The sequence below is a fragment of the Pongo abelii genome, chromosome 10, assembly GCF_028885655.2.
Source record: "Pongo abelii isolate AG06213 chromosome 10, NHGRI_mPonAbe1-v2.0_pri, whole genome shotgun sequence".
Lineage (NCBI taxonomy): Eukaryota > Metazoa > Chordata > Mammalia > Primates > Hominidae > Pongo > Pongo abelii.
In genome coordinates, this window is record NC_071995.2 from 68,662,069 (window position 1) to 68,685,903 (window position 23,835).

Here is a 23,835-nt window from a genome sequence, read left to right on the forward strand (position 1 = left end):
TTTTTCTGTGTTAACAATGTTTTCTTGGTCAGAAATGCCCTCCCTTCTTTTAAAACCACAACACTGATTATTTCAAAAGGCTCAGTTCAGCATTACTCCAATTTTTAGAGGTTTTCTTCAGCTCCCATGGTTGGAAATAATTGCTCCCCTCTTGGCACTCAAATAGCACCTATTTCTCACATTTGGCAATTGTTTCCTGTTGAATGTGAGTGCAGAGGAATTCAGAGGAGTGGCTCTCTTTTAGCTGAAGTGTCCACAGAAAGTTCATTTCATTGAAGAAATAGGATTGGAACTGTGCCCCATGAATGGCAGGTATTTTGGCTGTTATAATTGAGAGAGAATATTCTAGGTACGACAATGATATACAATGAAAGAAGGAAAGAATTAATGAGAAACAGCAAATATGATTTGCAACAATAAGTAGAATAGCTTGTCTTGAAGAGAAAGTTACTTTAGTGGAACTATGGGAAATAAAGAGAGCGGTACCCTGGGATCTTATATGGAAGGCTAAGTGGTTTGAAATTCATCCTTTTTTTTTTTTAAGTAAGAATTTGATGAAGACTATAAGCTTCCACTCTTCAGAAAAATTCGCATAAGTTTACATACTCAAATGTGTCCAAATAATTTCAAAGAGTTCACTGACCTCTGCGGTTTATGCATAGGTTCAAGGTTAGGGACTTTTGCTCTAGTTTTTTTTTTTTTTTTTTAAGACAGAGTCTTGCTCTGTTGCCCAGGCTGCTGAAATACAGCGGCGGGATCTTGACTCACTACAACCTCTGCCTCCTCGGTTCAAGCGATTCTCCTGCCTCCGCCTCCCAAGTAGCTAGGAGTACAGGCACGTTCCACCACGCCTGGCTAATTTTTGTATTTTTAGTAGAGAGGGCATTTCATCATATTGGCTAGGCTGGTCTTGAACTCCTGACCTCAAGTGATCCGCCTGCCTCGGCCTCCCAAAGTGCTAGGATTGCAAGTGTGAGCTACTGCACCTGGCCCATTGACAAGCTTTGAGTAGAGACTCCATGTAAGGTAAGACGGAGAAAGGGCACAGGTAGGCCATGGTGGCGGTGAGAGCATGGGGGAATGCGGTATGTGTGTGCATTTTACCAGCTACTTCTAAAATACATGGATGAGGTCAGAAGGGCCTGAACTATGGTGGCTGGACAGGAAATGGTGATTATGGGAGAAGCTTTGAAGGGAAAGCCAATCTAGTGACTGATTAGATACTGAGGTTGGAGTTAAAAGGAGGGCCAGAGATAACTGTCAACATGGGATGCTGAGTGACTGGAAAAAAGATAGTCTCATTCTCAGAAATAGTAATCAGAAGGGGAGCTGGTTTTATAGGGGAAGTGACTAGTTCATTTTAGATATCCTGAGTGTTTAATGACTTTGGGTGGGGGACAGTTCCAGCCCTAACACATAGTCAGTTAGGCTGTTTTTTTGTTTTTGTTTTTTTGGCTCCAAGTTAAGTTTAGGATAAAGCCAGTATTATCTACCTTTGGATAAACAGACACATAGTAAACTTTACTCTTAATTAAACCACACAGTCTCAAAAAACGAGGCTAAAATTATACTCTAAAATAATATATTTATTAAATATATCATCAAAAGCTGACTTAAGAGACCTATGCAGTTAAACAAAGCAACCCAAATTATTTTGAGAAAGCATGAAGAATAAATGGCTGGCTGGGTATGGTAGCTCACACTTGTAATCCCAGCACTTTGGGAGGCCAAGACAGGTGGATCACGTTTGAAGTCAGGAGTTCGAGACCAGCCTGGCCAACATGGTGAAACCCCCGTCTCTACTAAAAATATAAAAATTAACCAGGCGTGGTGGTGCACACCTGTAATTCCAGCTACTTCAGAGGCTGAGGCAGGGGAATCACTTGAGCCAAGGAGGCAGATGTTGCAGTGAGCCGAGATCCTGCCACTGCACTCCAGCCTGGGCGATAGAGTGAGACTCTGTCTCACAATAAATAAATAAATAAATAAATAAATAAATAGTTGTTCATATAAATTACTTTAAAAATGCTCGCTTCAGTTTGGTTACATTAAAAGGAAAATTGGGGGAAGGAGGTATCAGTTTCAAAGGAAAGCTTTGAACTAGAAATCAGGAACAGGAACCAGCACAGACCCTGCTGCTGTTGTTGGCCTGGCCTCTAGTGCTCCAAGTTCTGGTAACAGCACTTTGTTTTCCTTTGGTGACTTGCTCAATTCTCATTTCATAAATTTGTTTCAACCTGTTTTTCCGGAGATAACTCTTAAAATAATTGGTTTTCGCCAAACTTGAAATAGTAATGTTACAAAGATACAAGCCAAGCAGAGTTCACATGTCATGTTGAAACAACAAAAAAGCCACTGATAATTTCAAAAAATGCATCTTAATTCCTGGTGTGTACAAGACTGATGAGACTAAATGAATTAATATAAGTTTCAAAGCAGATAACTGCTGAATAAGGTCTCCTGTTCACTGAGCCATTTATTACGAACTTGTATTTCGCCCACTGTGTAATTGTTGTTTGTGAAAAATGACCTAAAGGCACGACTTCATTTCTGTCAGCATAATCTTGATTAAGACTCAAATATTAGAGACTTAACCAATTTCAATAAGTATTTAATTTGCCAACAAAGTCACATCCAGGAAGCAAAACCCACTTGCACCTGCTCTGTGACTTTACAAAGAATGGGCCATTGCTTAGACAGAAAGGACCATTCACGTCTTACCTGCAGTGGACAACCACAGGCCCTCGGCCCTGGGAAGCAAGTCTGTCTTCTTCTACATCCAGCATGAGCTGTAGGAGGGGCTGGGCACTGTCTGGAGTCTTGTGATCAGGCCATGAGGTGTACCAGTAATGCTTCACATGTTGGGTGTGGCTTCCTTGCTGAAAATAGCAACAGCCACCAAATGCCTCATTCACTTGTGGAACTAAAAGTTATCCAAACCACAATACTGAATGCCTTTTATCACCCCCATCTTGCTGGCAATTTATTTCTAGGTGGGAAAAAAATTTAGAAGATTTTTGAAGAGTGCCCTTTTACTTTGAGAAGACTTTACTGTCAGTAACCTGTTCACAAAGTGAGAAAGTCTTACCTTTGTTGAGATTTATATCTCTACCAATAGCTATAATATAGATCATATATGTAACATATGCTAAATATATACTTATAATTTATTATAATAAACAAGATGGTAGGTGAAAATGTAGCCAAGAAAGAATGATATATTTTGTTTCCTGCTCTATGAGCATTCCTGACAAGTTATTATAAACATATTAATCAATAGAACACAATTTCATATCAGTCATGCTAATACCTCTACACTCATCCAAAACTCCAGTATTTAATAGGAGTGAGGAATCACAGCAATAAAGAAGCTACCTGAGATCCCTCTATTGGAAACACTTTGGGTGAGGGCCCACACACATCATCTGGAAACCCAGCACAGGTGAGGGTGTGGCATGAACCTGGCACTCCAGAACATGTGTTGAAAAACAAGTTTTGGTAAATGCCTTCCTATTCCAAACTTCCCCGGCACTCCAGAACATGTGTTGAAAAACAGGTTTTGGTAAATGCCTTCCTATTCCAAACTTCCCAATAAAAGCCATCACTGTAGCTCTGCCCCTGTTTTCTTCCTCTTTGTGATGATTCTGTCCCAGCAGTGAGGCTGCAGATAAGATCGAAATTTTTGGGTGATTATTCTCCAGAAGCAAAAATAATACCATGGTAACATTTCTCAGCATCTGCTGCCCATGAGTTAAATAAGATAGTTTTCCTATGACATAATCTCGTCTGGGGAAAGTCCCTATAAATTACTGTAACTCCACACTTCTGAAGATCTCATCAACACTTCAGGCTTGTCTTGCTTCCCACTGCCACCCACAAATGCAGATTTTCTGTTTCACAGCTTCCAGGCCTTACTTAAAGCTGCTTAGACCAAAATGACATTAAAAAAAATCATGGTAAATTCTCCAGCACAGCCTTTAGTTAAAAGCTTTCAAAAGGTTAAATCAGAGATATTTTATTAATGCAAATTAGAGGATCACAACATCCTACATAATGAATTTTCTTAATGTCTACTTACATTGATTTAATTACACTGCATATTAATAGTAGTTGACAACAAAAAATACATGAGGGAATGATTATAGTTTCTCTTTGATCTTAACATTATTTAATTTGCTTAAATTGCATTTGTAGTACTTAAGTAATTTCAAAGTAGAAATGTAATCCTCTAACATCATCTACTTTGTAGATGGCTATAGCTACATAATCTTACCTTTAAGACAAGGTTTCGAATGGTGTAGTTATCACATTCATTTACACTGATAACCAGAACCTCAACTTTCCCATATATCCCTCTCTTTTCTGGCCAGTATAGCACACATTTCTGGAGGAAGAGAAAGAGAATACAGCAAATATTAATGGCTTTTATTAGCCTTGGAGTACTTTTTATTCAAGCATCTCAAGAGTTTTATATCATTAATTTTAAAATATCAAATATCAATTTTTATAGTTTTGTAAATATACTAAAACCATTGAATTATAAATCTTAAACAGCTAGATTTTATGGTATATAAATTATATCTCAACAGTTTTTTTAAAGTATCAATTTTATATGTGCCTATTAAACACTGTCACTGCTGACTCCATACAAAAAAAGGCAGAATTACCCAAAACTCCTCAGAGAAATTAAGAACTAATTAAGAAGTTAAGAAATTTAAGAATTAAGAAATGAAGATCCAAATATTAGAATTTATCATGTGCTGACTAGAAATAAAAAGAATGTTTTTCCACCGTAATTGAGGAAAGTTACATTTTCCTGCTTCAACAAACTTATGTCTAATGAGAATATCTAATATGTTAGATGGCATACAACCAAGTTTCCCTTATATGTAAGGCAGATGTAATGATCATTAATACAACTATGGTATTATATTTTCCCGGACCAACAGTTTTTTTCACTTATGGAACTAATTTACAAAAATTATGTTAAAAATATTTTTATAATGGATCCTCCTGAGGAGCTTTAAAAGAATGATAATAATTATACTGCAAGCAAGGCAACATAGCATGGTGGTTAAGGCACAGGCTTTGAACTCAGAGCCTGAGTCCAAATTTTGGTTCTACCATTCATTACCTGTGAATCCACGAACAAGATACTTAACCCCTTTGGTTATAGTTTCTTTATTATTGGCTATCTGGAAAGTACTTAGGATAAAGCCAGGCATAGAATAAGCACTTACAACATGTTATTATTGCTGTTGTTATTTTAAAACTACTGGGTGATAGATTTTTGGCCCAAAGTGATTAGATCTTCATGCATTAAATATTATTTTGGTATTATTATAGCCAGTTACCATTATTAAATAAAAATTGCCAAATGAGATTCAAGCATACATATAATCTCATTTTGCTTTTTAAACAACTGTAAAATAACTATTTTTTTACCACAAATTTTGATGATAAAGAATGTAAAATGACAAATGTTTATGTTTTATTTTGAGTGCTCTTGGAAGCAATGATAATTTTAGAAATGTTTAAATAGCACTTATTTTCTCCCAACCATATACACGTTTACATAGAAATTCTTTCATTTGTTGCCTTCAATGAGGACCTTTTAATACCCAGGACACTTGTTTCTTCATATTTGTCAAAGGCATATGAATAGACTTGATAAAAATTTAAATACTTATAGATTTAAAAGAGCAGCAAAAGACTCACAAAATTATAGAACTGAAGGAAAAGTCACATAAAGTATCAGAAATACACCTCCAGGGCTCTATTATGCTAAGTACCACTACTCTACAAGCTAGCACAGCGAAGGAAGTCACTTCACCTAGCAGAATCGGTTTCTTTCATCCATTACAATAAAAACACATTTACATCCTCTACATTTTGACCCTTTTTCCAAATGAAGTAAATTGTTTCAGTTTATTTACATGCCACCTGAGACTCTCAGGCTATCAGACCAAAAGACTTACTCTGGCTGACTTAAATGTTAACATTAAGAGAAGAAACCTTTTTAAAGTAGAGCAACTCATTTCTCTCGAAATCTATGAGTTGCCAAATGTCTAAAATTTTCCCACTTTGTTAAAGGTAATCATACTAACCAATTTGCCTGGTTTCTTTCAATGAAGCGTCAATTATTTCGCTGTAAGACCCGAGCTACTGTGTATCTTAAAACCCATGCCTCCCGATGAGTCCAAGAAGAATGACAAAGAATCTTGAAAAAGGTATTGAACAAAGAAAGAGGCATTCATTCAGTAGTCCAGCAGTCTGGCGTACGTGCCCCATTGTCCACGATCAGACCTGAGCAGCAGGCCCCTCTTTAGGAAGGTGGCTGTCAAAACCAGTAAGAAAAGCTGCAAAGCAGGAGCTTGTCGCCTGCACCCTGACTCTTAATACTTGAACAAGCTTCTGCACCTACTTGATAAATGGAAATGCTGCTCGCTTCTCTCCCAAGCTTGCCGGGGGCCCTCTTGAATGTTTTTTTTGACTCGTGACCAAAAAAGCAATTGGCAGTCAGCTCCCAGTAGACAATGCAATGTGACTTGTTCATTCAAACAACCCTTAATTAGCATCCCATCTCCTTTCTGAGATACAATAGCTTATTTTTACACACTGAATACATTTTTCCCTCATTTAGATGACAGAAAAAGAGACCAAATAAGTGTGGGTACTTTTGAATATGAGGTGGGGGAGAGCTGCAAATGCAGTTGTTTCTGAGAGTACAAGTTCATGTTCAAATTATTTTCCTGTACAGCTTTTTAGGGTTTCTTTATTGTGGTGCTAACAATGAGATAAAAGAGACAGAAAAGGCAAGGGAGAAAAATGCTGTCTTACAGATAATACTGTGAAACCACACTAATTGTAGGTAATTCAAAATAGCATGCTATTTAGCAGAATATAACCCCAAATCATCACTATTCTTTTGCTAGATAGGCTTATCCTTTCAGTAAAATTATCTATTAATTCTAAGAATCCATAATTTGGAAGAAAAAAATAGGTTTCCAGAGGACTGTGTCTCTTGTGCAAACAAGTTATTATCAAACTCTGACTGAAAAGATTCTGGACATTAACCAGTTCTTTGTAATTGGTGGTTTACAGCAAAAGTAGGATGTAACACAAAGCAATGCAAATTCTTTTTTTTTTTTTTTTTTTTTTTTTGTGATGGAGTCTCATTCTATCACTCAGGTTGGAGTGCAGTGGCACAATGTCAGCTTACTGCAACCTCCACCTCCCGGGTTCAAGCGATTCTCCTGCCTCAGCCTCCCAAGTAGCTGAGATTACAGGTGTGCACCATCACGCCCAGCTAATTTTTGTATTTTTAGTAGAGACGGGGTTTCACCATGTTGGCCAGACTGGTCTTGAACTCCTGACCTCAGGTGATCTGCCCACCTCGGCCTCCCAAAGTCCTGGGATTACAGGCATGAGCCACTGCGCCTGGCTGCAAGCTCATATTTTCGTGATCTTTTTTTCTTTCTTTGATTCTCCTTCTGGCCCCCACCAAGTTAGGGCTATTTGAGGAGGCGGTCTAGCTAGTTGTTTAGTTGCCTGAAAAAAAAAAACCTATTTTTAAGTTATTTTCTTTTTAGTTTCTATATATTTAAATATCAGAGATATTGCTCTATAAGCTAAAGATATGTATCATCACATAGAATGTGGCTCTAAGTAAATAAAATCTTCATACTTAGCTTCATTTGGGTTATATTAATACATGAGAGGGATAGATTGGGTCAGACTGTCTAGAATTATTATTACTATAGCTACTTTTATTCCTGGTGCTCCGATGGAATATTACTGACATAGGCTCAGAGATTTAAGTACCTTCACCAACATCATATCATTTAGCCCCTTCCACAATCCTTTGAAGTAGGTAGGGTGGGTAGCAGGTATTATTTAAATTATTTTTCAGATGAGGACACAAAGGCTCAGGTGTTTTGGTAGGGGAAAATTGCCTTGGGGGGCTAGAATTTTCCAAGAAAATATCACTTTATGAATGAAACTTTCCATCTTTGATTTCCACACTGACTCTTAACCAACGCTACTTAACCACAGCATTGACCAATGACCTGTTTCCTTTGTCAAATATGTTGAGGCACATGCAACCTTGCATAGTCTTGGGTCACTCTCCTACTGAGCTCAGTACTTCTGTTACCATCTTTTGATCTCTATGTTCCTCAAGTTGTTTTTATACCAAAACACCTTTATGGCAGGTGTACTCATTATTGAAGTCCGGTAATTTAATTACATATTACAGAAATCAATAAAATATGAGGTTTAAAAGATAAAAAAGTTTTATGAGATAATTGAATGAGTAAGTTTTTCACTGGTGAAAAAAGTAAACCAGTAAAGAAAACTACAGTCAAATCAGGGACAGGTGAGACAATGACAGAAATTTGTCTCTAAGTTAAAAAATCTAAATAGAAAACTGCATTTATATTGTTTCATAGGCTTTTCTGTTTTCTCTTTCATTTTAAATAAACTAAAATAGAAAATTTTGATAATATATAAACAATGTGATTGACATAAACTATGTGATCTAGAACTCCATCTTCAGACCAACACTCCTAAGACTGAACCCCATAATAAACAAACACATTTGAATATGAACAAATGTACATGTTTTAAGATAAAATAAATTACTTTTTTTTATGATTCTCACATTGACCATTTTTGATTAACTGTTTTTCTGTTTTTTTTTTTTTTGAGACGGAGTCTCGCTCTGTCGCTCAGGCTGGAGTGCAGTGGCACGATCTTGGCTCACGGCAAGCTCCGCCTCCCAGGTTCACCCCATTCTCCTGCCTCAGCCTCCTGAGTAGCTGGGACTACAGGCACCCACCACCATGCCTGGCTAATTTTTTGTATTTTTTAGTAGAGACGGAGTTTCACTGTGTTAGCCAGGATGGTCTCGATCTCCTGACGTCGTGATCCTCCCGCCTTGCCCTCCCAAAGTGCTGGGATTACAGGCATGAGCCACCATGCCTGGCTGATTAACTGTGTTAAACAAGAGGGCTTCTAACTATAGTTGGAAGTAAAGCAGGCTAATGCAGTTTGAACATAACACTGTGGATTAAACATTAAGGTGCAAAGTTAGATTTGGAATATAAGCATGCCTGGAAGGACAGGAGAGTAATTTTGTTTGGGCGCAATCAGCATCTGAATTTCTAGCCACCCTTAATTGCTTGGGCAGCATAGCCATCAACCCCCTGGTTACCCATGAAATGAAATTAGGCTGCCTGTCACTGCTGGACAGTGGTGGCCAGGTTGCCTCTCCACCAACGTGATGGCCCTAAATCAGAGGCTAGGTGGCCTTGGTCATGCTTGTGGTGGCTTTGGTCTCTTTGCTCCCTGTTGAATCCATCTTGAATGGATTCGTGTTTCATAAGCAAAGTCCTGCATGAGATCCTAATTTATCTTGTGACTCCAATTTATGCTCATGAATCCAGTTGCCCAGTGACAGCATTCATAATATCTAATTCTGATCCTCTAAAGGAAAGCTGAATACCAGAAAGGGACTCTCTCCTGCTTGCTTGCTAGGTTGGACTCCCACAATAATACCTTCTCTGACTTTGTTTGGATAGACCCTCTGGTTATGGGACTTGGTTTGCTCGTTTCTTTTCATTCAGTTTCAAAGCATGAATCCTTTAGTCTACTCCACAGTGATCTGCAAATTGAGGATGACTTCCCCATCATAATCCTAGTCCACACTTTCAAATTGTCCACTAGTTTGAATAAACAGATTCGACATTTTTTTTAAAACCTGATCAAAACGTCTTGTCTATCTCCTCTTCCTAAAGAGAATGGTTAAAGATTTCTAACCTTGAATGTAAGCAATCATACACACCACTTTCTGGATGCAATCACTTCTTGCACTGTAGACCATCCTTTCCCACCATAAGTGGATTCCAGGCAGCAGCATAGTGTAATGGTAAGAAGGAGGAAGAGAAGGAAGAGGAGGAGAGGAGGATAAGGAAGAGGAGGAGGAGGAGGATAAGGACGAAGACGAGGAGGAGGAGCAGCAGCAGCAGCAGCAGCAGCAGCTTGGGAGTCAGCTGTTTGGCTTTGGGCAAGTTGCCTTCCTGTGCCTCAGTGTTCTCATTTGTAATGGGGTTTACAAATATGTTTACTATAAGGATTAATTTTCAAGCACACTGTTAGTGCTCCATAAATTTTTGTTCTTCAGAAGATCCAACAGTCCAGTTTCGAAGCTTTCCATGTATATTTGTTGAACCTTCTAGATTACCTTTTACTCTATTTTTTTAGCTAATTATAAATGATAAAGAAGATATATTTTCATTTTATGCATTTAGAATTTAACATGGCATAATTAACATTTTCTTATTAGTATCTTACCAGAATAATTTATTTTCTCCTCAAACATATAGTTTAATAAAGTCCACTTTATCTTAAAGTAAAATTTACATATCTATTGAGTAGCCAATCTTTCTATCCGAATGAATGCACATCTGATTTTATGATGAAATTTAAGGCAATGTACTCCATTAATATGTACACTTACTACATACCCACAAAATTAAAAATAAAAATTTAAATAAAGAAACTCTTTTGTAAAGGCAAACATGGGCTGTGCTTAGTTGCTTAGTCAATATTTATATTTCCAAAAAAACTTTCTTGGAATGTATTTAATTAATCAAAGACATATATGGTAGCTGCAATTTGACTTAATGAGGTCTTAAGGTTTTTGTGGACAATAAATTGGAAACAATTTAAGTACCTATCAATAAGGAAATAATTACATTTTAGCACATCCACACAATGAAATTCTAGTAATTTAAGATAACATTTTGATGAATTATTAATGACATGGAGAATACTCATAATGTTAAAAGCAGAATATACAACATAACACAATACCCTCTTTTATTGTCTTTACACCAATGCTGTACCTTCTCATGACTTCAACCACTACCTGTCTGAACTCTATCTCTCACCTGTACATTTCTCCAGAGTACCCTTATTTCTAACTGCTTAATAGACTTAAAAGACTTTACCAGCCAGAAGGCTCCAACATTTATCAAACAGGTTAAAGATGAAACTGATATCACATCCACTCAACCTCCCAAACCAGAAATCCCGAAGTCAAGCTCTCACTTACTCCCATTCGATGAGAAACTAAGCACTGTGGTTTCTACTGCTGGAACGCTTAAATATATCTTCCAAAGCTATTATATATATATATGCTATATATATATATACACAAGCTATATGTGTGTGTGTGTGTGCGTATATATATATATACGAGCTATATATATACATATATACAAGCTATATATATATATATACACAAGCCATATATATATATATGCTATATATATATACACATACACAAGCTTGCACACTGTCACCCAGGCTGGAGTGCAGTGGCACGATCATAGCTTACTGCATCCTCAAACTCCTGGGCTCAAGCGATCCTCTGGTCTCTGCCTTCCAAGTAGCTGGGGCTACATGTGTACACCACCATGCCTGGCTTGTTTATTTATTCCTATCATGGCAATGGCTAATTTAAAAAAAATTTCATTTGTAGAGACAAGGTATCCTTATGTTGCCCAGGCTGGTCTCGAATTCCTGGCCTCAAGTGATCCTTTCACCTTGGTTTTCTGAAGTGCTGGGATTACAATGGAACATCTTTTAAAGGTCTCCCCCTTGGGCACCTACTCACTTTTCAGACCCATAGGTATCATATGAGCTTTCTGGCCAAATGTGTAATTAAAATGAATATTTTCTATAATTTTAGCAGATAGAAAAGGGAAGAGAATGAAAGAAGGAAAAAATTAATATATGGCTCTTTTGTGGCTTTTTGAGATTGAACTGTTTGCAAAGTACTGAATAAGTCAATGGGAAAAATGGGGCTTAGAGTACTTAAGTAGGTTAACTCAGATGAAAGATGCACGTAAATGTAGAGAAAGAGTACAGCTGTTTTAAACTGAGAGCAGTATGTTAGGCCAAATTATCCAGTGATTCCTTCACTTCATGAAAGATACGTTCAGGGTCTTATTGCTCTTTGGGACCAAAAGTGGGTTGCTTGCCTTCTAATGTCTTAATTCTTTATTTGGCTCCTTATAATGTTGGGGCAATGATTAAGTGCCTGGGCTTTGGAATTAAACAAGCCTGGATTGAAATTTGGACTCCATCACTCACTAACTTCGAGGCTCTCATTCTCTCTGAGCTTCGGTTTTCTCATTTATAATATAGGAATAGTAAAACCCACTTTGTAGAGTTAGAGTAAAATAAACTGAATTTATGTATGTTCAAATTGTGCTTAGCACATATATTCAATAAATGGTAGTGGCTAGAAAACATCTTCCACTGTGTATGCAACATGGCCAACATGTACACCTACTTCCCTTCTTTTCTGAAAGGGGAGAGAAGTGCAGTAAGTAACATCCAGAAGTAGTATGGGGACTTTGTTTCCCTGGAAGTGTGCAAAAACTACTTGCCATTTTGGATTGCTCTTCCAGTTCCAGTTTTATAGGTTTAAGCCACTATGTCTTCTCCAGTAATGGAATTTGAACACTGTCGTTTCAATGTTTCCTTCTCTGAAGAGGAATTCCCTTTTTCTTGAGATTTATCTAAATGAAGGAACTCAAACTTACCAGCAATAAAATCTCTTTAATTGCAGCTTAACTGTTTTTTCAGCTATGTATATTTTCATTTTTAATTTATTTTCATTTTAAAACATTGAGGTCATGAGAATATTGGAGTTACTAAATAAGAGATGGCAATTATTCATTTATTTATTTGCTAGAAAGTAGAAAGTTTCATGAAACTATAAAGCCTGGGAATTTCTAAAGATAACTCCATCTCCATATGTTTTTTGGAGGAAATGATTTTTGTCTTTTCCAAACAATGACGCTTAACACAATTGAAAGTTGGCACATTTTTGGTAAACAGAATTTTCCTGGTAGTGTGAAGTCTACTGTGTATTTCTTTTGTGCCAGACTTCTCAGTATTATTTTGATCTGTAAAACATCAGCGTTTCCTGTATTGTATTATATTTACGTCTTTAGAGAGTCTAGACAGAAAGAAATTTTTATTTTAAAGAGTAATGAATAATAAAAAATAACAAAATTTTTATTGTAATATTTGGGATTATGACTGGCTGCAGGGGAAAAAAGCACAAAGCAGATTACACATAGAAGACATATAACATAAATGTTTGACTTAGATATCCCCAGAAGGTATATCTCAGACATTAAAAAAGACAGGAGGCTAAAAATTGTAACACACAAACAAAAATCATTTCTCCAATTTCTGAACTATGTGGCCAAAGAAAAAAATGAAAACTTCAACTACCCATTCGTGTAGGAATTGTTAAAAAAAAATTCTAGCTTTCCACAGATCCATTTGGCTGTCCTGTAAAGACTGAAATCTGAGAATGGTAACAACAGGTTATCTCTGAGGACAATTATTGCACTTGAGAAAGAAAGAACAAGATATGCTTTATCCCCTTGCAGATACTGAAAGGAGAGCTCTGAGCATCATAGGTAAACCAACTCTGTATCACTCTGAAATACATATTTGAGGCTGCTGCACGCAGTTCCCTGGCTAGCTGCGGTCATTGGTGCCAGCGCTCAGGCGCCTGCTGTCCTTGACCTCCGGCCCCACAAGCACTAACCCAGCGCAGGAGGACCAGCCACCACCGCCAGGCTCTGATGCTGGTCTCTGGTAGAAGAAGGTTGCTCACAGCTCTGCTGCAGGCTCAGAAGTGGCCCTTTCAACCCTCCAGAGACATGAGACTAGTCCAGTTCCAGGCACCCCACCTGGTGGGGCCTCACTTGGGCCCAGAGATGGGGAATGGTGGAAGGGTTATCAACCTCAATGCCTTTGACTCTATGCTCCGCAAAATGATGACACAGTTCCTAGAGCAGGGAGAGGTCACCCTCTCAGTGGCAAGAAGAGCCTTGGGTGCCCAGTTGCCAGTCCTACCATGGTTAAAAGTAACCTCCCTGGCTCCAGCCACGTGGCCAGATAAGGTGGTGTGTGTGGGCATGAATTGTGTGGACCACTGCAAAGAATAGAATGTGCCCGTGCCCACGGAACCTTTCATCTTCAGCAAGTTTGCCAACTCCATTGTGGAGCTCTATGATGAGATGGTCCTCCCATCAGAGAGCCAGGAGGTAGACTGGGAAGTGGAGCAGCCGTGGTCATTGGAAAGAAAGGCAAGCACATCAAAGCCACAGATGCCATGGCCCATGTGGCTGGCTTCACTGTGGCTCATAACGTGAGTGCTCATGACCGGCAGATCAGACATAATGGGAAACAGTGGCTGCTGGGAAAAACCTTCGACACCTTCTGCCCTCTGGGCCCTGCCTTGGTGACCAAGGACAGTGTAGCAGATGCACACATCTTAAAGATCTGCTGCCAAGTGAATGGGGAAGTGGTCCAGAGCAACAACACCAACCAGATAGTGGTCAAGACAGAGGAGCGGATAGCCTGGGTCTCCCAGTTTGTCACCTTTTACCCAGGGGATGTCATCCTGACTGGGACCTCCCCAGGTGTCGGTGTATTCAGGAAACCTCCTGTCTTTCTCAAGAAGGGAGATGAAGTCCAGTGTGAAATTGAAGAATTAGGTGTCATCATCAGCAAGGTGGTATGATGGCTCCTGCACAGGCCCTGGTCATAGGATGGGGGCATCTGCTCCCACTCAGCCTAGCCCAGGGAAAGGTCGAATGCCAGGTGTGGGCAGGTGCCAGGCTGCAAGCCTCCTCTTCTAGGTAGAAGGGAGAAGGACAGAGCTCTCTTCAATAAATACGTTGGGCCAAAGCAAAAAAAAAGAAATATATATTTGACTTATACAGCAGTTCTGGTACAATGACATCCTTGGTCTTGGAGAAGGAGGATGAGAGCAACTGTCTGCTGGGGCTTTGGCATATTAATAATTGCTCACATCATCCCTATTGGATTTCTTTAAAATATGTCACATATTACACACCCTCTAGGAAATGTCTTCTGCCTAACCAGCAATCTTAGTTTCTGCCTTCCTAAAACCCTGATTCAAGAATGAGGTAAAGCACTAAAGGCACATTCCTGACTTTTTCTGTAAGAGTGAACACAGATAAACATACATTACAAGATTCAAAGATTGAAATGCTCAAAAGAACAAACATCATAATGTATCTTACACAGTTATTACAATCTATTCTGTAATCCTTGTGAGATATTGTTTCACATATAATTTGCCAAGTGTTAATCCTTAGTACCTATGCAACACTAAATTGCATGTAATAAGTAAGTAATTTTTCTGGGGAAAATATTATTTGTTTGAAAACATTTACATACTTATATTTACAAATAGTTTCATAAATTATGGTGCTATGTTGATTTGATAAGATTTTATTTGTAATAGAAGAAGAAATACAAATAATAAGAAATTTGTAAGGGCATGAATGCACTTTGAAATAATATTTATTTTATGACAATTTACTCAGAAAATTCAAACCAAAGTGGGCAGGGGTAAGGCACTTTGCTCAGATCTATGAAATGGTGCTAAATACTGCATGAGGTTGTTCATAGTGTCCTCTTTTATTTAAATCTCTGCTTTAATTATAGTCATTTTTAATGTTTTTGTTTGCATTTCCTTTAATTCTGCTAGTTTTGCCTATTTTATTAGACTTCAAAAAATTGACTTTTGTTTACATCAATCCTTTAAAAACAATTTTTTTAAGGCAGGGTCTCATTTTGTTGGCCAGGCTGAAGTGCAGAGTAGCCCAATCATAACTCACTGCAACCTCAATCTTCTGGGCTCCAGGGATCCTTTCGCCTCAGCCTTCTGAGTAGCTAAGACAACAGGTGCGTACCACCACACCTGGCTAATTTTTAAATTTTTTGTTGAGATATAAGTCTCATTACATTGTCTAGGCCGGTCTCAAACTCCTGGCCTCAAGCAATCTTCCTGCCTTAGCCACCAAAGTGCTGGGATTACAGAAATGAGCCACCATGCCTGCCCTCATCAATCCTTTTATCTTTGTTTTATGTTTAATTAACATTTATTCTTCATTATTCCTTCCTTTTTTCTTTCCTGTTCATTTATAGTTCTTTTACTAACTTAAGTCTGTTGCTTAGATCAAATTCTTTTATAATATCATATTCATGCCTATAAACTTCCTTCTATGAGCATTTTTAGCAGCATCTCACAAGATTTGATGTGTAATATTTTCATCATCCCTGAATTGTAGGTAATTTACAGTTTTATTATAAATTCATTTTCATCCATGAATTGTGTGTGTGTTAAAACTTTTTTAAGTGTCAAAGTGTATTTTTAATCTTATCTTTCTGCTTTTTATTTCTAACTTAATGCACTGTAATCGAAGCATATATGTATAGTTATTCCTGGAAATTTGCGAAGACTTGCTATATAGTCATGGTCACTTTTCATAAGATCTCATGCTTTGAAAATTTATATTATGAGAGTATTGATTGGAAGGTTCTATATATCTTTCTTAAACTAAGCTTGTTAATTTGAATAAAGGTTATGTATAAACTTTTTCTATATTTTTATTTTTTGTCTGCTTAATAAATACTAATATCTGGTTTTTGTTGGGTTTTCTCCCAGTGTGATGGTGATTTATCAATTCCTTCTTTAATTCTGCCAATTAATGCTTCAGATATTTTGGGGGGAGGTTATGTATATTATGCATTTCTATATTTAGAATCTTACTTGTGAATTTCACATTTTAGTGTTATAGATTGACATTCCTTATCTCTAGTAAGCTCTCTGATAATGATTGTTTCGATTTGAAAGTCATTTTCGTCTGACATTCTTTATCTCTGGTAACCTCTCCAGTAATTATTCTTTTGAGAATATTCTTTTGAGAATTATTCTTTTGAGAGTCAGTTTTATCTGACTTGATTTTTGATTAGTATTAGTTTGGTGTATTTTTTTCCATCCTTTCCATTTTAACATTTCTGTGTCCTCTTGTAGGCAGCATTTAACTGAATTTATTTATTTTATCAGTTTGGTAATCACTGATATTTAATTTGCAAGTTATTTGTTTATATTTAATATGATTTGGATTTTTTCCTATCTCCCAATTAGGTAAAAGTTTATCCTGATTTGTTGTTTTGGCTCTTTTTTTTTGGTGGGAAGTATGAGCATTCGGCTTCTCTAGTGGGCTCTCTTGCTTTGCCCTGGCTGGGCTTTTCTATGGAAATCTGTGAGGTATATGCTGAGAGTATGTGCATCAGAAAGTTTTTGCCTTCGTTTCTGTAAAGTATCATAGGGCTTTACCAACCTAGTATTACTTTTTATGTTAATGACTTCACTTGGTGTTTCTTGATTTTTGAATTCTGTGATTTCTCAGCTTTAAATACTCAAGAGAGCCTTTTTGTTTATACCATAAGAAGGCCAGACTTAGGCGAATTTCTTAGCATCATCCTATGTTAGCAGGCAGATTTATTTTTGTGGTTCACTTTTTTACTGGAGGTGTTACCTTTGAAGGTGCTCACTTTATGTAAGGTCTCAGTTCCAACACCTGGCTCCTGCAAGATCAGGCTTTGTCTCTAGTTCTTGTATTACCATTACAATATGTTTAATTTTCTGGTTTTATGCCTTTTAGTCTCTTTTTATTAAGCACTGGGATTTCCTTTACTTTTTTTCAAAGCTCTTCTTTGCACGCTGTTTCATATTTTGCACAGTATAACTGGTTTTGTAGTGGGAGGTTTTTCAGGTTATCTAGTCTGCTGTGTTACATAAATTCTATGTAGGAATGCACAAATGTATACATACAGAGAATACACCTCTTAAACTTGAAAAATCTTTTCTATCATAAAAATGTCATGCATATTAAACAACTGTGAAGGAATTGTCAGTGGCTTAATATGTTGATAGATTGACACTGTGTGGGAAACAGCTGAGAATATTAGGGGTTATTTTTATAATGCCACCTCAGGCTTTAATATCAGATTCATAGAAGTGTGTTTAGTTACTAAGCCATGTAGTGAATTGAGTATATAACTTCACCCACTGGACAAAAATACACTATTTTTCCAGAATATATTTCAGGAAAAAAAGTTTTATCTATTGTAGCAAAAATATAAAAAAATAACAAACTTTAAAACACATATAAATTGCTGTTTTGTGAGCCTAGATGATGTCCATTGGCAGCAGGATTATGCTGTCCTCAAGGATTATAATCACCAAAGGCTTATAAAGGAATGCTCAGTTTTCTTAAATTCTTACTGTCATGGTGAAGCCCTGGTACAATATTTTTGACAAGAAAACAAACACTGAAATGCTGATTAAAATTAGACTGTAAATAATCCCAGTCAGTTGTCCTAAAATGTAAGCGGTACCTCGGATATCAGCCCTCAGGAATATTACAATTGTATTTTTATAATGCAAAATACAGAATAAGTATTCTGCAAGCTAAATCCTTAGAAAAGACTACTAGTATGGAAATGAAATCAAATTCTGTCTTTCTTGGATTTCTTATTATGAAGATACTGAGAAAGTTGATTGGTTTCTGTAACTGCCCTCAAATCTCGTTTTCTTAATGAGGCTCACCTCGCCCACCCTCTTTGCATTATTAAATGCAATCTGCAATTCCCCATCACCCCCTCCTTACTGCCTGGTATACCCATTCCACTTAGCCTGCTCTACTTTCTTTCCTATAGCGTTTGATCTCTTCTCATATATTACACTATTTATAAGTTTATTATGTGTAGTGTTGTTTGTCTGTCTTCTCCCACTAGAAAGTTAAAATCTACCAAGGGCAGGGATCTTTGTGTGTTTTGTTTACTATTATATCCCCAATGACTGCAGTAGTACCTGTCACATAGTAGGTGTTCAAAAATGACTCGGGTGTGAGTGAATCAGGTTTTATTTACCTGCTTATAAATTAGGATGATAATTCATGGCCCCTTATTTCTTTTGTGGGTACAAATTAGATATGTGTATGACAAGTATATTGACTTGTCTGAAAGAAAGTTAACATTCATAGGAAAATAGCAGTTATTATATTTGGGATGTATTAAGTGACTTAGCCTTTAAATGTCTCAAAGTTTCCATCTTAAATCTAAGTCCATGGCAATTTTACTTATACAATATCTCTTCTATAGCAACAGAACATGTATAACATTCGGAACTTGATTAAAGATCATACCTCATTTTTTTCTTTGAGTTTTGTGATCATAACAATCACAGGGCTGTCTTCCTGCCAAACCATCTGCCAGAAATCATCCACGGTGTTGATCATGGGGCCCTGCGTGGCAATGAAGGCTTTCTCCTTGCCACTGTAGCCCTAGTTGGAGTAAAGAGACAAAAATATTGGTTTTTAAGTTCATGCCTTGCAGTGAAAGTTTAGGTGAAAGATCTTCAATGAAATAGCTGGGCTAGCACAAAAGCAACATAGGTTACGGCTTCACTGATTCTAGTACAACAATTTCCATGGGTATTTTGGTAGCAAGTTAAGGATAGCACATGGTATTGAGGGTTGTAATGCCCAGTCCCCAGCAGAGTGCCCATATAGAGCACTGTTGCCAGAGACTCATAGTAAAAGGATAGTCATCATGAAAGACCCATTAACAATGTTGATTATGACTAAGATAAAAAACCAAACAAAACGAAATCTTGCTGGTAATCAGGTTAAAGCACGCTTAATCTACTCTAGGAAAAACAAAATAAAACCAACAATTCCAAATAGTAAGTCACCAGAAAGAAATTTGTACTTATTTACTTACCCTAATATAATTAGCATTAATGTAGGTGCTCAATGAATCAGTTACATTTCTTGGTCTTAAACACACTCTGCTGAGGGGATCTAATGAAGAAAACAAAAAAGAATGTATTAAACAGATTTACTCTTTTTAAAGTTCCTTAAAATGCCAATAACCAGTAAGTAGAAACCTGTTATGTATTGATTATCTGGTGCATGTCAATGTTTGTCTTTGGTGTCCATTGCTTGATCCATATGTGTTTATTGAGGGACATTTGGGCTCATCTTCACTCCTGACATAAAGCTCATCCATAAGCCTGAGATGATGAGTTTATATTTCAGGCCATTTCTCATCTGTTCTGGTTCTCGACCTCATTTCTCATTTATGCTCCCACTCTTATACTTTGGATTTGGAATTTGTACCAGGTCTCCTCACTCCCGTCTCTCTCCTTTCCCTATGGAGGTAAATCAGGCTATACTCTATCAATTATTTGTATTTTACTATCTCATCTCATTTAGACCCTCAGGTCTCAACTTCACCTTGTCTGACCATTATGTCCTGGCCAGATCTCCTGATCTTCCGAGATGGATGAGATTAATAATCTGTTATGTGCTATCTGTGTGAGGACAGGCAAGCCAGGGGAAGAGGGAGGTTGCAAAGATAAAGATAAACATGATTCATTTCAAGCCTGGGCACAGTGGCTTATGCTGTAATATCAGCACTTTGGGAGGCTGAGGCAGGAGGATCCCTTGAGCCTGGGTGTTCAAGCCTAGGCAACATAGTAAGACTTCATCTCAAAAAAAAAAAAAAAATTAGCCTGGCATGGTGGCTCATGTCTGTGGTTCCAGCTACTTGGGAGGCTGAGGCATGAGAATTGCTTGAACCCGAAAGGCCAAGGTTGCAGTGAGCCGAGATTGTGCCACTGCACTCCAGCCTGGACAACAGAGGGAGACCCTGTCTCAGAAACAAAAATGAAACAAAACAAAAGAAAAAAAAACTATGATTCATTTCAGTGAGTTTTCAGTCTGCTCATAAAATAACAAACAACATGCGGTGTTTGGTTTTTTGTTCTTGCAATAGTTTGCTGAGAATGATGATTTCCAGCTTCATCCATGTCCCTACAAACGACATGAACTCATCATTTTTTATGGCTGCATAGTATTCCATCGTGTATATATGCCACATTTTCTTAATCCAGTCTACCATTGTTGGACGTTCAGGTTGGTTCCAAGTCTTTGCTATTGTGAATAGTGCCACAATAAACATAAGTGTGCATGTGCCTTTATAGCAGCATGATTTATAGTCCTTTGGGTATATACCCAGTAATGGGATGACTTGGTCAAATGGTATTTCTAGTTCTAGATCCCTGAGGAATCACCACACTGACTTCCACAATGGTTGAACTAGTTTACAGTCCCACCAACAGTGTAAAAGTGTTCCTATTTCTCCACATCCTCTCCAGCACCTGTTGTTTCCTGACTTTTTAATGATTGCCATTCTAACTGGTGTGAGATGGTATCTCATTGTGGTTTTGATTTGCATTTCTCTGATGGCCAGTGATGGTGAGCATTCATAGGTGGGAATTGAACAATGAGAACACATGGACACAGGAAGGGGAACATCACACTCTGGGGACTGTTGTGGGGTGGGGGGAGGGTGGAGGGATAGCTTTAGGAGATATACCTAATGCTAAATGATGAGTTAATGGGTGCAGCACACCAGCATGGCACATGTATACATATGTGACTAACCTGCGCATTGTGCACATGTACCCTAAAACTTAGAGTATAATAATAATAAAATTAATTTAAAAAATAATAACAAATATACATTTATTGTTTATTAGATGTCAGAGTCTGTTCTCAATGCTTTACAGATATTATGTCATTTAATTTTCATGTAACTTTAATAAAAGTACCTAAGATAATGGGTAAGAGTCCTTCCCCATTTTTCAGATAGGAAACTGAGATAGGTTAAATAATTTGCCCAAAGGTACACAGCCAAGAAGTAGGTAATGGATTCAGGCTTTGAATCCACACTAACACTAGAGTACCATTAGCCACTATGCTGTGCTGCTGCTCTCATGCAAAGATAGCCATGTAAACTGACAATTAAAATACAAAATGTTATATCCTAGTGGTTGCTTAGTTACTTTCTTAAAAAACAGCAAATTCAATGCTTTTCAGCTTCCCTTCTCAGTGGAGTGTGGTGTAAAAATAGGGGTGCAGCAAAGAAAAACTTCCTCCATTCCCATATTTTTTTAGTAACACACAATCATTGAGCATCTTCTGGGTAAACACAATCTCTTACATTCCCTACCCAAACTGAGACAATCAAAGAGGAGGTGAGGTAGGAAGTACTAGAGGAAGAAAGTTTCACGGAATATATTTAAATGGGAGTTAAAAATAATTAAAAATTTAACAGGACTTGGCAAGCCAACATTTGTTTTAAATTTCACTTTATATATAACTGGGGTTAAAGATAATAAAGGCCATAATTAGTTTCAGAAAAAGACTAACCAGCCCATGAGGACAGTGATGGTTTAAAAATGTAGTCATCCAATTATCTGACACTCCTCCTAAAATAATGTAGTAGAGACTAATTCCCCTCATCTTGAATGTGGGCAGAAATTAAAGACTTGCTTCCAATAAATAGAATATAGCAATAGGGATAGTGTGTGACTTGGTCATAAAAGGTATTGGTTTCCTCCTTGCTCTCTTTCTTGAGTTACTTGCTCTGGAGGAAGCTAACAGCCATATTTTGAGGGCACTCAAGCAGCCCAATGAAGAGAGAAATAGTGGGGAACTGAGGCCTCCAGCTAATAGCATATGAATGAGCCCTCTTGGAAGCAGATCCGTCAGTGCCAGCCAAGTGTTCAGCTGACTGAAGGCATGGCCAACAACTCAATTGAAATCTCATGAAAGACCTTGAGCCAGACACTCAACTAAGCCACTCCCCAATTCCCAGCGCACAGAAATTGTGAGATATAAATGTGTATTGTTTTAAGCCACTAAATTTTGGGGTAATTTGTTCCATAGCAATAAATAGGTAATATAGGGACCAATAAGGAGTCAGTCACGAAACTCTGGAATGACATCATGATCACTGTTATTGTCATTGCACTCATTGGTGACTCCTATATGTGTCAGGTAGAGCAGCTAACAGCATTTTATGCATTAGGTCACTTAATCATTACAATTCTATAAAGTACGTACTGTTAACAGTCTCTTTATTTAGATTAGGAAATTGCAGCACAGAGAGGTTAAGTAACTCACCCAAGGTCACACAGTAAGAAATGAAGCAGAGAGTTGAAACCAGATTACCAAACTTAGAAATTAACAAGGCCATTATCAAAGATGATGTTGAAAATATATAGTAAAATTTTGCTCATTTGTCACTAGGATATTTGAAATAAAGATATATATATGTTATATTATGTTATATATGTTATAGTATGTTACATATTATACATGTTATATATGTCATATGTCATAGGTTATATATGTCATATGTCATACATAACATGTTATATATGTCATACATAACATGTTATATATGTCATACATAACATGTTATATGTCATACATAACATGTTATATGTTATATATGTTGTTATATATAAATATATATGTTGATGTGTGTGTGTGTGTGTGTGTGTGTGTGTGTGTATATATATATATATATAAAACAAATAATAAGAACTTCTATCCAAGGATGGATAAAGTAGATTTGAGCTATAAGGGATCTGTTTTCATCAAGAGGAAGTCCCATTCTGCTTAAAGCTTTAGATTGACTTGTGAAGACCAAAGATGCTTATCTGATCTTATAAGCCACAGGTAAAATAGCTCCTGATCCTGCCATATGGAAGCAATAGAAGTCTAGAAGATGTCAATAAATTCTGGAAATCAATTGGAAGACCCTTAGGTGGCATCCAAGAATCCTGTTGATAGAGGCAGGCTTTCATTCAGTTTGAACCAAAACACTTTGCAAAAGATTCTAGCATGTCCTTTTGGGTGACCTAAGGGAAGTAGGATGACTACAGAGGAACTTACAGTGGAACAGGTAAGGAGTATTTGAATCAGGATATAAGCTAACTGTGAACAAGGAATTGTGGTCCTATGCTCATCAGCATGGAAGTCTCTTGGGACATGGGCCTTGAAC

General features: G+C 37.3%; 1 protein-coding gene and 1 pseudogene across 1 annotated transcript in view; one reads left to right on the forward strand and one right to left on the reverse strand.

The window, feature by feature from the left end:
* Positions 1-23,835, reverse strand: part of PTPRR (protein tyrosine phosphatase receptor type R) — a 276,888-nt gene that overhangs the window by 20,027 nt on the left and 233,026 nt on the right. Inside the window, 4 exon segments of the mRNA NM_001132350.1 lie at positions 2,722-2,879; positions 4,274-4,384; positions 19,122-19,259; positions 19,699-19,778. Of these exon segments, the coding sequence (NP_001125822.1) occupies positions 2,722-2,879; positions 4,274-4,384; positions 19,122-19,259; positions 19,699-19,778 (487 nt within the window).
* On the forward strand, positions 13,664-14,683 carry LOC100454600 (fumarylacetoacetate hydrolase domain-containing protein 2B-like; annotated as a pseudogene).